General features: G+C 40.9%; 1 protein-coding gene across 2 annotated transcripts in view; it reads left to right on the forward strand.

Annotated features, from left to right (window-relative positions):
• The window catches only part of cfap20dc (CFAP20 domain containing), a 28,067-nt gene extending 19,222 nt beyond the window's left edge, over positions 1 to 8,845 (forward strand). Inside the window, exons 14-16 of one of the 2 annotated variants that reach the window (XM_035149570.2) lie at positions 2,185 to 2,246; positions 6,610 to 6,785; positions 7,528 to 8,845. In XM_035149570.2, the coding sequence (XP_035005461.2) occupies positions 2,185 to 2,246; positions 6,610 to 6,785; positions 7,528 to 7,634 (345 nt within the window). In that variant the 3' untranslated portion in view covers positions 7,635 to 8,845. The remainder of the gene's footprint in view (positions 1 to 2,184; positions 2,247 to 6,609; positions 6,786 to 7,527) is intronic. The other variant, XM_035149582.2, reaches the window with a different exon arrangement.
• The last annotated feature ends 6,211 nt before the right edge of the window (positions 8,846 to 15,056 follow it).

Genomic DNA, 15,056 nt, shown 5'->3' on the forward strand with positions numbered 1-15,056 from the left:
ATACCGATATAAATAATGCATTCCCCTGGCATAAGCATTCAGACCAACATATTCAATGTTCTTAGGTAGAATTAAGTATCTGCGCAGTGAAATAACCTCCCTTACCTTTCTTGTCATATCTAAATGACTTATATCCAGCAAGGGTTATGTCTTCATTGGAACACTGGCCCTGAGCCCAGCAAGAAGAATGTTAGAATAGGAAGTCTGCTAGAGCATCATTTAATAACACATGTACAAGTAAATTTTTTGGAACCAATGGTCTTATATATTATAAATTATTTAGTGGTGCAAGGCTGAGTCCAGCATATCTTATATTCAAGGGGAAATGTTTATTATAAGATGTGTTAGGATAGGAAATAATATTAGGAGGAAGTGTTTTAGGTCTAAGATTCACTACTGTAGTCCTGCTCAGCCTGTATATCCACCAGCATAGTTGTACTGTTGAGGTAAACAATAGGAACCTTAAACACAGAAGGAAAACAGGGACCAGAGTGGAGCTGGTCCACCGACTGTCCCCTGGTTCCCACCTGATAAATAGGGCAGTAAGATGGATGTAAAAAGTTAAACACCACCACTGTTTGGTTGAACATCGCCAAATAGGTGAGACCAGAAATGCTATTCAGTGCAAGTTTATAACAAAAAGGTCTTTGCAGAGTGTTATGTTTCAATAACAGAGTGCAGGTAAAGAGCCAGAAAAATAGAGTGTATATAAAGATGGACGATTCGTCTCGACTTGCCACCACTATCCAGAAATGAATAAAAAAAATCCTTGATACAAACGCTGCCATTGTGCGCCTAAGACGTAATTTTGCGCCGTAGCAATCAGGGAATGGAGGCGCGTTATTGTAGTCCTTTTTTCAGTCATATCGTCCATCTTTATATACAGTTAATGGCTCTATAATAATAATAATAGGCTCTAAAGCAATGTCGATCAGAAACAAGAGTTTATTACAAATATTTTCATTTCACGCAGGGTTGAAAACATACGCTTAGTCATACCTGTTGTGCAACTTTACGCCAACACTGTGTTTCTGAGAAACTGTGGAGCGGATAGTGTTTCAGTCGAGTCACCACAGCATCTGTGCAGCTACAGACACCGAGCACCGCTGCGTTCACACCCCTGACCACATCGGATCGAGAAGTGATGTCAAAAGGTTCAAAATAAGTGATGTAGCAGTTTAAGCAGCGGATGCGTACTTCTAATTCTATTAGAAACAAATCTTTGATCCCTTTGAAAGTGTGGTTCATGCAAGTTTAAAAGAGCATGTGAGGCGGTGGGTTTAATATTACAGCCAGAGCCCAGAAATGGTTCAGCTCTTATCTCCTCAACTGAATTTTCTCCATCACCCTACAGGTAACTCATCATCATCAGTGCATATTACCTGCAGAATTCCACAGGGTACAATTTTAGGTCTCGACTTATTTTTAGAGGAGGATTACATAAAGAAGTTACTGGAGCACACAGATAGCTAAAATTTACTTAAGCAATGCAGGCGCTGCGGCTCCGACGTGACTGCTTCTTCATCAATGTCATGCAACATAATAGTGTTTAAACAGGCCCTAGGCTTAAATACTCTCCTGAGGCTATAATGTGGTTTTTAGCTTTGACAAGATGGAGATGGTGCACTTATGTTTTGTACCGCTGAATATTACTACAGTGATATCTTTTACCTCTAATTATTCCTCCGCTAAAAGTCTCACACACTCGCAGCTCTCAAAACCGAAGCTGCTTTAAAAAAAGAACATTGACAAATAAAACTCAATTCTTCGCTTTGCTGCGGCTTGCTGTTCCGTCCATTTTCCTGTGATTTGTTTTTCTCTGTCTGCTTGCCAGAGAAACAAGTGATTTTTATTACGTATTGTTTGCCCGAAGCATACACATAGATCCCAGTCGCAAAATGAGGAAGGGCGGTGCAGATTTAAGCCTTTTTAAGTCACATTTGTGTCATGATAAAACCTTTTGAATGTGTCATTCTAAGGAAACAAGACATTTATGGAGTGTAATAAGCCACTGGAGTGGGACTTTAAATAATAATCTGATAGTGCATTGTATTGAATGAAACAGGGAATTCCGAACCTGAAACATATTTTCAGTGTGCTGGGATCGTTTTATTGTCCAGCCAGGAAACATATAATACTTTTTTACTGATCCTTTTACCTTCTCTCCCTCAATTACCATTCCAGCCGGCTAATCAAGGTCACCACTATCAGAATGAAATGAACCCCCCACTACACTCAGACCCCAGGTAAGCAAGTGTGTGTCCCTTATTTTGTGAGGAAAGACAAAATAAGCCATATTCCAACAGTAGAAACTCTTGTTTTATGTTTTACACTTTCTTATGTATTGTGCTTAAAATTGCCACTCTGATATATTTCATGTAAAGCCTGACAGAAGTGGCCCCATGTCACCTGTTTTTGTACTTGGCTCCTTGTACATAAAACATCCCGCGAGATTCATAATCAGATGGTAACCATTGACTACAGTATAAAGCCTAAATGTCAACTGTCAGATAGATATGCAGATGGGGGCTTATCTCTCTCGCAGATGAGAACAAATAAACTGAGAGTGTTCCAGGCACTTTAGTTTCCTTCTCCCTCAGCTGCAGTTGGCAGTTTCACAAGTGCTAATTATTTTTTACTTATTATTGTGCTCGTCGGATTCTATGCCGGCAACTTTTTAATGGCACAGTTTTTACCTTGGCTTTTGACACAGTAATTAATATTAGATATCAAGGTTCTGGTTCAGGTCATTAAAAAACATCAAAAAGCATGGTGTAGACATTTGGTTTAGCGTTGACTTTCAGCTGCAATACAGGCAGAAATCCATCATTGATGAGGCGAAGGCCAGCTTCTGCCCAGTAGGAGCCTCGGTATTTGTAAAACAAAACAGCCACAGGACAGGTTCCACCTTGTTTTACCTGCCCACAGGTTACAACCGGAGCGGAGAGCTCGAACATTAAAAAAGAAAACACACGGATGAATGGACTAACATTACTGCAGGAGGCTGAAGAATTTGTAGCTGCTATTTTATTTATTTTTCGCCAAAAACTGGCGAAGTGTGTCCAAACTAAAGTACATGTAAAATGCTAAGGAGAACACATACAATATAATGCCTCAATAAATGAGGTGGTGGTTGACACAGGGTAATAGTAGAAAGTGGACACAACTAAAAGGCAGGTTACAGCACTCCATCAGAAAATATCCCTTCATGAGTGCTTAACGTTTTTTTATGCCGTGCTGAAAGACGTGTCAGAGAGAGGAATGTTTTCTGCAAAGAAATTGAAATTAGCTTCGTGGTCGACATTACTCGATATAAATGAAATAGTTTAACCCTCAGTAATGTTGCCTGAAGAGAAAATATGTCAGAGTTAAGGCCAATGTCAAATAGCTCTCAGAAGAAGATTTAATGTGTTCAATCTGTTGAGAACAAGAGGTTAAAGAAACTCCGCTGAAATACCTGTAATACTGACATTAATAATAGAATAAATCAAGATTATTATCGGGAGGATGTGTGTATTGCAAACTCTCTGACTGAATTCTGGGCAGCTTCTAAAGCTTGTTCACAACTGTATCAAGACCCGACCACGGCAGTTCTCCTCTGAGGGTTCTGGAGACCCCGTACAGCGCCCCCCCCCCTCAAATCTCCATCTCTTTGTGGGTACACACAACAACCATACGGCAGGTTACAGCAGAAGACAAAGGGATTGCATCATTGTTCCGCTTGCCCAATTATGTAAGCGCCGCTTCACCAACACTTCTGATTTATTGATGAAAAGCAAGTTAGCCTGGTGTGAACACGTGTCGACTTGCATGTATTTACATATTTCAAATAGATGTATTCGCTGTTGTTTAAAGGTGTGGAATATAATACACCTGATCAGCGTTGGGGACGAGCAGGAACAACTTTTGCTTCTTCTTCTTTTTTTGACTTATTTCAGTGCGAACATGTCTTCGGGCCTTTTCACATTTTCAGTGATGTTATTCTGTTTGATTTAATGTCCACTGAAATGAATATTGCTATTGACAGACACCTCTAACACACTCTGCGGCTTTTGTCACGCGGCATCCACAGCTGTACTTCTGGAGTTAGACTTCCAGAGCATTTACATATTGAAGAGCAGCTGCACGGGAACTGTCCTTGTTTTCTTTCTTCTCTTTTAGGCGTTTGCATTCTGAGACACCCTTGCAGTGAATTTTATCATGGTGGTTTTGGCAGCATCCTGGCACCGCTGCACAGCTTCCTCACTGTTAAGCAGCTCAAATTGTGTTGCTGGGCTCGATGCTGCCAGGGCTTTCTCCAGCCTCTTTTAACATGTTTTATGGGATTCTTATGTCTGTCTTCCAAACGTCAAACCATGAATCAGGCCACAGAGACCCTTGCGTAACAATTCAAATTGTTTTACAATGGCCTATTGTGAACTTCGGTTGCCAGCTTGTCAGACAAACAGTCCCTGTACTGTTTCACTGGGAGATATTTGCGAACCTTCATTTCAGTATATTCCACAGATGAGCAGAAACAGTGTGCTCGCCCCAAATTAAATCAAACTAATTTATTCCCTTAATCGCACATTCTTCCATATCTGGATTATAATGACTTCAAAAATCTAAGAATTTAATCACTCACACCAAGTCCCACTTCACAAGCTGAAGTCCAATTTGCAGCTCTGCAGCAGAGGCCCTTGTCCTTGAAAATTGCTTCTATTAACTTTTGTACCATGCTCCTGCCTATCACGCAGTCAAAGGGGTGTTAGAGTATGGTAAATGCTTTTGTTATAAATAAAAATCAGAGCCCTGAGAGAGATAAGCCACTAGATCACTGCGAAAGTGTACGGTTAGACGAAGAATTAATTTCTTATTCACGCCAAAGTGGATGGAAAGATCTGATCAAAAGGAAGCTGTGTTAATGTTTGCATTTCACTTAAAGGGGACATAGCATGCAAATTCCACTTTGTTAGTGCTTCTACACGTTAATGTGGGTATCTGGCATGTCTACCAACCCAAAAACTCTGGAAAAAAAAACACTTGCGCGTTTTGTTATGGTTCCTCTAAGTCAGAAACGTCATGCTTGAGTGACTCGAATGAGCTTCCTGGTAATTGTGTCGTAACAAGGCACTGGAAGTCTCCCTACATGGCCTTGCCCCCCCGCCCCCCCCACACTAGTTACGCCGGGTTTACACTGGACGCAGCGAGGCTGCGAGGCAGCGCAGCGCCGTTCTCAAGCGCGCAGCCGCCTGGCTGGTCACGCCAGGTTCACACAGGACGCGGAAGCATTTCTCCGCTGGTCAGCCCCATAGACTGTATATATAAGGTCAGCCCGCGATTCTGCTTTCTCCGCTTGTTGTTGTACCCGTTGAATGTCGGGGTTCGGGGGTAAATGATGGTCTTCATAGCCCCCCCCCCCACCCCTCTCTTTCTCTCTCTGTCTGTCTGCTTGTGTGCTTGTAGTGGATGGGCAGAGGGGGACATTTAATTATGTGATTGGGAAAATTAAAACTCCAGGACAACAGAAGGGGAATACAAAGTATGGGATGCATATTTGATAATTTATATTAAATTATGAACAAATGAAGGAAACGTGGACAAAGGCACATAGTACACAAATAGCACAAATGATAGTAAAACAGTATAAAGACATAGATGTAGTTGCAGCACAGTCACAAGTCCTTTCAACAAACATCATACCGAAAATAAAGAAATTAGATAGAAAGAGAAACAGTCAAATTGAAAATGGCCATACATTGCAACCATTAATACTCGTATTATATTAAGTCTAATAATTTATTCAGTGGAGATAAATGTAAATCTTTTGATTGTATCCTGCTGAATGTACTAACGTGGCAAGACTTCTCTGCATGTTCCCAGTGGACGTACTTTGTTCTTAGTCAGAGCCACATTATCAGTCATTGCCGTTCTGGATGGTGCCTCAGACAAGCAGATGTAAATATTTGAGTTCCCTGCTCTCAGCTAAATATTGTACATTTCACTTGCTCATTAAATATGCCATGATGTGCTCTTATGAGATGTTACGTCCAGAGGCAAAAGATGTGAATGGATAATTGTGCAACTGATGTATACTCTAAAACGATTATGCATTCTGTTTAACGAAGGAATCTTGCAGCGCTCCCAAGTAATAATTCATCTTGTGGCATTTCCCCCCCCCCCTCTGGCTCTAATCCCTTACTCCATACTTAAACAGCAGTGTCTTCATTTGCTGGAGAGTGATTGATGTAAAGTCGGAGCCTGTATGCTTCTCAGACGGGGAGGATAAACTCATTTAGGGAGGAAAGGAAGTCTTGCGCTCGCTGACACAGACAAGGTTAAGACACCTACACAGGGCCAGAATGTGGACACTTGGAAGTCACAGCTTGAATCAGGATCTAATAAATGATCCTTCAGGTAAAAACCGTGAGGCGGAGAGGCTAAGTGTACGGGAGAAGTGGCTCAAGGACAATGGAGGCTGAGATGGGCTTGTGAGAGCACAAGATGATGGGACTTCATTGTTAAAATGTCATATAGAGGCAATTTGATGTGCAGGGTACAGTGGTAGCGCGGTGGGTGTAATGTTTTGTGTTGTCATAACTGTGTGCCTTTTTGTGGCGGTTTCCCCAGGGAGTGGATGGACGTGCTCAGCCCTCCCATTATGCCTCCCAGCCAGCCGAGAAGGTCAGGGAACACATGGAACAATTGGGAGAATCTCGTCGGAGGTGCAGTAACTCCTTTCGCCTTCCAGACTCCCGTGAAGTCCGGGAGATGGCAAACAATTCACTGCTTTAACATTAACCACAGTAATTACACCAATGCATACACGCAATGGAAACGCTCGCGAGTGTCCGAGCTCGCAGGAATGTTCAAGTTTCCTGCCAAAGACTCGCTTTGTGCAGAGTGTGAGACTGTACCTAATTAAGGGTAAAAAAAAAAAACCCAGGAGAGTGGAGCTCTCTGTCCTCCACATAACTCCATAGGTCAAAAGAGACAGGCTCATTACAGGTCCGTACCCCCTAGACACACCGACAAGGTTAATTGATGAAACCTTTCCAGTTTACAGCATCATTTTAAAACCTCTTACACAATGTGTCTTATAATTAGTTTTCATTATCATCGCCCAAGTTCTGATAAGATAAAAACGTTCCTCTCGGAGCATTCCATAACCTTTTTAGCATTTAACTGCCTGTCAGCTTAGCAGCTAAATTCTCATGCTTTAAAGTAGCGGGGATTACAGGGAATCTCTTTTACAGCTTCATAATGTGGTGCCGGCTCTGGGTGTCTCAGGTCCTGATTGATGAGCCAAAAAAAATGGCAGCGACAGAAAACTTTTAAATCCACCTGAGTCTGAAGGTCACCTCAGTCGCCCGCGCTCTCTCGGCGAACAGTCGCCCCCTTTTTTATATCTGGCACTGCTTTGCTACTGTACGTAGAAAAATTAAATACACAGATTACATTTATAGATTTTTGTCTGTGCAAAATTCATTTACGTGGAATACTGTTGCGCTGCTTTCTTTGCTGAGTGATTTTCTGGCATTATTTCAGGTGGCGATGAAGAGGAGCTTGAGGACGAGTATTTGAATCTGCACTATGATTCTTGCCTGAACTGCTACTTTGATCCAAAGACGGGGAAGTACTACGAGCTCGCTTAAATAAAAGCTCAAGAGAATTCTAATTAATCATTCATGTGACTATGGATGAATGAGTGAATGAATTCAGGGTTTTTTAAGGCTTACTAAGCAGAAATGAACACCCCATTCACACAAACACCCGTTGGTATTCTTTTATTTTTTTTTATACTTTGGAAACTAACAAGAACTTAGTGTCTATAAATAGTCATGTTAGTGAGTCAAAGAGCGGGACTCAATTAGCCACATACAATCTTTTTTGCAGGAAGTGGAAGTGTCGCTCATTCACCAGCACGTGACGATAAAAAGAGGCTTTTTCAAAAGTCTCGGCGATCAAATTAATACGTCGGCCTTCTGAAAGAACTTCCTCTTTTCATTTAGAATATTTCTGACATCTAAATTTAGCTCTGGGTAACTTTCAAAAGCAGGGGGTCTTGGTCTTCATCATCGTTTCATAATTGAAAGTTAAAAATGTATTAATGTGTGTGTTTATATCGTTTTAATTAAATTTTAAATTGAAAAGGCGGTGCTTGTGATTTCTTGCGTTTACCTCGATTTTAATTAACTGCAGCAGTTGGACGGAGCTGCACTCGCCTGTATTTAGTGGCTCAAAAGGCGAAAAGGATAAAAAAAAAAGATGATTGATTATTTTCATGCATTTGAAATGTTGAATATTCCTCTTTTTTTTCCTACGACTATTGTGTTGTAATGATTGTTTTCACGGATGGACCTGTATCTATGTGTGCTTTTTTTATTATTTTGTAATGGCCTGTAAATGTAACCAGCAATAACAACAGACGGAGAGCTCGTGGGACTGGCAGGTCTTTTCATCAGTCTTGCCAAAACACTGATCACACCTGATGAGCCGCTGAGACGAGACCGATTCATCATTTACAGCCTGAGATGAAATGAAAGGAAACAAGTGGAACAAAAGAAGAGAAATAACAACATTTATTTATCTCGTCGTGATTCACGGTTGTTTTTGTCAAACTTTACCTCAACCAGATCTGTTACCGACTATTCATTAGGCCCAGCAAGTATAAATGGCTCAGGTCAGAGAGGGCGATTTTGCAAAATTAAAAATTTAAAAGTGACAGTGTGTGCACGATTTTATTTTTCCACTTGTCAAAGACGTCTTTACTATTTGAGCAAACTAAGTTGATGAGGCACTGAATGTGGTTTTCTACAAACTCAATATTCACTCCCACGAGGCATGTATTCCAATTACTGTGAAAATCAAGCCTTACCTGAACAGGACCTTGGGTGTGGAAATAAAAAAACAAACATTGAAAACATTTTAATATATTTATATGCTGACACAAAACTGATCCTAGAAATTGTGCCACAGTTAAATTCTTGTTTCTAAATATAAGTAATAATTTCCCGATGTCTTGTATTGTAAGTATGTTCTTAATGTTTTATTTACAACAGAATATTAGGGGCCACTTATTAAAGGAACATTTTTATCTGAGATTTTGAAAATGTAATCATAAAAGAATATATTCATAATATTAAGAAAATAAAGTATTTTTAGACTTCATGTGGCTCATCAGCATCACATCAGGACTTTGAAAAGATTGGGCCAGAAACTTGAGTTTATTCTGAAGAAAGAACCTCACAGACAATTGCCTTTTTAGTGGAGAAGGAAATATATGTTAGTGTTCGACTGTGAGGTTACTGTTGGTTACATTTATGTGATTTTTAAAGGAGTTTCATAGGTTCTCAACAATCAGACTGGTTCAAGCTTTTGGATCCAGAGGTAGTCGAACTCTGGCGAGCACGTGTTCTCCTGACTGCTCGGCTTTCTTTTTCTCAAAATGTTTTCTTATAAAATTCCGACGTCTTGTTATCTCACTCGTTTTGTCTTCACTACGGCCCTGATACGCCATTTTAAGATACATGACTGGAGAAATGCAGGTTATGGGCGACGGTAGGACTCTTGCCATGGAGGGATTTACTTCAAATGAACTCTATATGATTCCATTCACAAGTGTTTTCCCACTTCAACGTGGTTTCATACTGCGAGGATGTTTTGCCGTTCTGAAGACCACGTGACACTACATGACACACCACGTGACGGCTTCTGGAAGTGGGCGTGGCAATGCCGTCGTGTCGCAACAGGTGAGAGTGAAGCAGGAAGTAAACACACTTGGGTGCGATCACAGCGACAAAAGTTAGATCAATGTCATCAAAGGCACTTTGAGAATTAGGGCCGGGTTAGTACAATGCACGGAGGTCTCCTGCTGCAGAACACACGGGGACTGACCAGACTCTGAGGAGGATGTCAGCACAGCCGGTAAATATGCATGTGAAGCAATATGGTCGTTACATGCATGAAGTTCCTCTCTGTGTGAGCTTCACTGGTTTGCAGACAGCAGCAGTGGAAACGCAGGGTCACATTATGTTAAAGCTGTTTGAACTGGTTGACATATCTGGAGTAAAAGCAGCCTCCATGAGGGAAATGCTTGAAATCACCAAAAACAGACAGATGCCATTCAGTGGGATAATATAGACTCATGCACTTTGCAGTAAAAGCCCATCAGAGAGAGAGAGAGAGAGAGAGAATAGAAGTCTTTTGTTCCAGATGCACGTTGCAAGGCTCCATCACCTCCTCGTTGCACACTGCTCCCTGTTTGGCAGACGTATCTGTAATCCTCCAAGTTACCACACTCCCTTCTCTTTCAGGGTCGCAACGCTCAGAAGTGAGTGGAATAAAATATCACTTCACAAAGAAGCCTGTCATAATAACACTGTCGGTGCAGCCGGCAGCGAGTTCACATGTCTTGAGTTCGGCGGTGACGTCTCTGCACAGTGAATCTGAAGAGAACAATACATCTTGACACAGACTGACGCAGAAAGCCACCTCTGAACCGCAGAAGTAACGTGGGCACCTTAAGTGTAAAGTTAGGAACATGGTTGGAGGATGACTCGGGGACTGATGAAGGTTATGTTTTAGTTTGTGTTTCTGAAATTAGCAGGATTACGCAGAAACTGCTCAGGGGTCAGTCAATTTTGATGTGGATCCATATCAGGGGGTGGATTTTTTTGTTGATTTCTCAGTATAACACATGGATCTATATGAAAAAAAGCAGACATGATATTTATGTGTTTTTAAATTTGGTGCCAATCCAAATACAAATCTGGATCTAGTGAATTTCAAAGTGGTTTCACAGTGGGACTGTTGGATATGTGCTCTGCGCGAGTGCCACTGTGGTTGGTTTGTTTGTATGTTTTTTGTCTATCTGCACTTAAAATGTCCTAACTGATCTGGAGGGATGGGGCCTGAAAGGTTTTCAGGATTGTTTATCCTCCATTATGTTTTATGTCAAATTAATTCCTTTGAATCAAACCGCTTCCTTTTTCTCTTTTATATTCCGACTGTAAGAACTAGACAATCGTGTGCAGGATGGTTCGACCTTGTCAGCTTTGCACCCAGTGCCATTGTAGCTCAGTTTAAGATGAGTCCAAGTAAAGAAACAGGCCGTGTTATGTCTCCTGTGTGTGTCTCCGAGTTTACACAAGTTGATAAATCAGAGACAAAGTAATGTCTGTTCCCCGTGTGGTGATAAAAGCAGCGTCTCTACAGTCTCAGCTCATCACTGTCTCCTTGTTTTTCACATGTGACACCTCCTCTCTCCTGTTGTTGAGGTTGAGATTGATCCTGTAGAACTGTTTCTCTTCTGAACCGGACTCCTCCGCGTGAATCCTAATTATCCCTTCAGAGACGTATGTGTTCCCAATGTTATACATAGCTCTAATGTTAAAGAGATCTGGTGGTGACCAGGGTTTTCCCGTGTGAGTGATCGTCAGTGTCAGAAAATGCTCCTGCTTGGCCCGGAGATTCATTCCCCTGCTGTTGAGACTTTCTGCTCTCGCACCGCTCCGATCCATACCACCCTGCTGTTCAGCTGTCATATCCGCTGCTCGTATTTCCTTTTTATCTAAGCCACACATCATGAACTGAGCTGTTAGGTTTATGGGCTCTTTAACTACCCCACTGTTGGCTCATATTGGATTCATTTGTCTTTTTTTTTAGGCCGGGTTGAGGCTTCACTCTGGGATTATTGCGTCGGTGATCATCGTGTCGGTGGCGATGGTAGCTGCTGCTGTATTGATCATCCGAAAATTCTGCTTCCCAGTCAAGTAAGCAAACTTAACTAATGGGCCTTTGTGGGGTTTATTATGAAATCCTCGCTTCACCTCGGTGTTGTCACGTTCATTTCAGCCAGGCGACGTACAGATACTCAGTGCTGAGGGGGATGGAGGATCAGGGTTCATCCGTGACAGACGGCGACAGGGGGCCTCGCACAGCGGGAGAGGAGTCAGACGAGGTCAGTGCGTCTCAGCTCTTCTGTTTGTAGCTCTCGCTGTCATCTGCCGCGCCGCAGCTGTAACCTTCCTCGTCACGTCACGTGTCATTTGTTAACTTACTCTTTCCTTGTGACAGGATCTTCTGGAATAATCCTCAAATCGACAGGAAGAAGAATTTATCTGTGGACGAAATGTTTGGTTCAGGGCTGCGAGAAATACTTAATTTTTGGATCAATCACTTGGTCCCTTCAACATCACCCAATTAGTTTGGATTCATTTGGATTTGGGCGAAGAAAAGCAACAGAAATCTCACATTTGAGAAGGTGCAATCAGAAAATGTTTGGATTTCCGCTTGAACAAAAATCAAATATCAAACGAATCAATCAACTAATCGATCAATTAGCTACTTGCAGCCTGAGAGTGGTTTATGTTTCTGGATTTTCCTTCACCTTGCCAGTGTTTTTTTTCCCGTTATGCCTGGGAAGAAATAACAAGCTCAATCTGTTTCATCACTGACACCTTTTAAAAGTAACACTCACCAGTTACACATCAAGGTCAGACACAGCCCCTGAAAAGAGTGGTTTAATGAGTTAGCCCTGATGTAGCCCTGTGAGAGAGTGGCATTCTGGGAAATGTGGGATCTTTCATTTTCTCGAAGCCATAAACCAATAATCAGGAAGAAAAGAAAAGCCAGGATGTTTCTGCCTCTGCTGCATCAATTTAAAAGCCCCCCCCACAACTTTATTTTAAATGCAATACTAAATCACCAGAGAACCACTTAACAAAGAGTGCATTTTATTATATATATTTATCTTTATTTAAATGTGCTCAGCATATGGCGTACAAGGCTTCGAAAGCTGCATCAAGCAACATATTTATTATTAACACCTCCTCCGATGACTTGTGGTTATGTGAAAAGGAGGCTGCTGATCCCACCGAGAATCAACAGCTGCTGTTCCGATTCTGTTTCGACGTTTTCACTTGTCACAGACAATTCTCCGTCATGAAGAATCTACTTTGAAAATGTAAATAATGCTCATGGAACTCGTGAAGTCAAAGAGTGAAGAGATTAAAGCAAACAAAGCAGCGGCAAGACACAAATTGGCTGAAATATACCTGAAATTAATGAAGTAAAGTGTTTTATTTTACCGTTCTTTCACCGTCTGTGTTATAATGTCATTAATTGTTAGTTTTTGCATCCAGTCTCAGAACACTTGACTGTCTAACGCCATCCCACAGTTCTGAAATGAGCAGTGCAGAGTTGACATTTCTGATAAAGCGAGCAAACTTGCACTCGCACTAAGACGCAGCGATCTACTGGTCGGCCCCGTTCCCTTTGAAATCTAATTCCATTTTTCATGCTCACATTAACCCACTTCAAATACATTTGCTTTAGAGTTCAGAGTCCACCGCCTATTAAATGGACTCCTACACTGACTGATGTCGCATGATAGTTTTTTGACAGCAACATTTACCACAAAGACTCCAAAAAGAAAGAAATCAGCAGCTCGGGAGTCGTCATAATGTGTCGCAGGAAGCCGGTGATTAATCATTCATCGTCAAAAAATCATTTCACTCCAGTTTCTCTCGATATTTGATATGATTAACAAACTAAGTATTCAAACCCCTCAGAAGTCATCAGTCTTCTCTTGTTGTCACTGTGAAGTTTGAGTGTTACTGTACATCTTGGAAATGTATCGGATGAGTGTCTGCTCCAGAGTTACTGATTGATGGTGTGAACGATCCTGACGTGAGCTGTGCATCCTCCCACTGTACGTCTCCGTGGAGACTAAATGTGTGATGTTATTAAATGTGTTTAAACTGTGAACTGGCGGATTGTCCTTGTTCCGTTCACCTCGTGACCTCGATGATTTATTTTCTCTTTTTCTCACCAAAATACAACTTCAGGGAGTAAATCTGTAATTGATATAATAATGCTGTCGACGGATATTGACCATTTAAAACAAGGTTTAAGTTGTTTTTCATCTTAAAGGTAATTTGGGTTAGACATCACTTAACAAAAAAATGGTGACTATATAACTACAGTGTTACCTCGTCCTTAAGTTTCACCGGTTGTATTTTTTATATGATCAGTTTATGGTACATGGACACTCTCTGCTGGTTGTATGTAGTATTACACCATGTAAGGAATTGAAAGCTGCAAACATCTACTGTCAAGAGGAAAAGCCCCTGACATCTAAAACTCGATCATTATGTGCACTAATGTTACTCTTGCCAGTTTTTTAGGTAAACGCAGTGCATGTTCCCCATATAACTCCACAAGTATTGTTGTTATGTAGCTCACAGTTGAACAAAACAACCTGAGTGTAATACAGCTCCAGAAGCAGAAGTCTTCGAAATGACCATAATGATAATAATGTCAATAACTAAAGAGACTAAAACCAGTGATAAAACAAAAAAATCTAAAGTTTCTTCACCACTGTTCATCTTTACTGTCTTAATGCATATCATCTTTATTTGGTATTTATCGTATCCATAAGCAACATCAGCTGTCAGTACACACAATTCCTGTAAACGTTAAATATGCTCAAGCTTGTGTTTAAAATGTCTTAACTTTATCAAAGTCAAAGCTGGGTTTTCAGCAGTTGAAGCACCAGAAACTTTGATTTAATTCATGTATTATTAGTTTGTGGTAATTAGATAAGATTAACAACACACTGCTTTTGAGAAACACCTTCTCAAAACAATGAATATTCAAAATGAAGGATTAAAGAGAAACAAACCAAACGATTAAAAACAGTTTGAAGATCACACATTAGAATATAAGAATTAAAATGTTAAAGATGAGAAAAGAGAAAAAGTAAAATAGTAATAGTTAGATCAAGGGGAAAGAAATTAATAAATAAGATAGTAATAATTATAGACTAATTATAGGTATAAAATCTACATGTAAAACAACAGTTTAAATATCGCTATATGATATAAGCTGCCTCGTAGCCTGGGATCCTCACTTTTGTGTGTCCTCTGGAAACACTTCCTGTCGTCCATGCTATTTGGTTATGTTGTTATCTAGCTAGTTTTTCCATATGTTTTCTTTGGATAGAGATCACATCTTAGCTGCAGGGTTTTGAACTCACAGGGCCACCATACTACTCAACTACACGTTGCACTTGT

The sequence above is a fragment of the Hippoglossus stenolepis genome, chromosome 3, assembly GCF_022539355.2.
Source record: "Hippoglossus stenolepis isolate QCI-W04-F060 chromosome 3, HSTE1.2, whole genome shotgun sequence".
Taxonomy (NCBI): Eukaryota; Metazoa; Chordata; class Actinopteri; order Pleuronectiformes; family Pleuronectidae; genus Hippoglossus; species Hippoglossus stenolepis.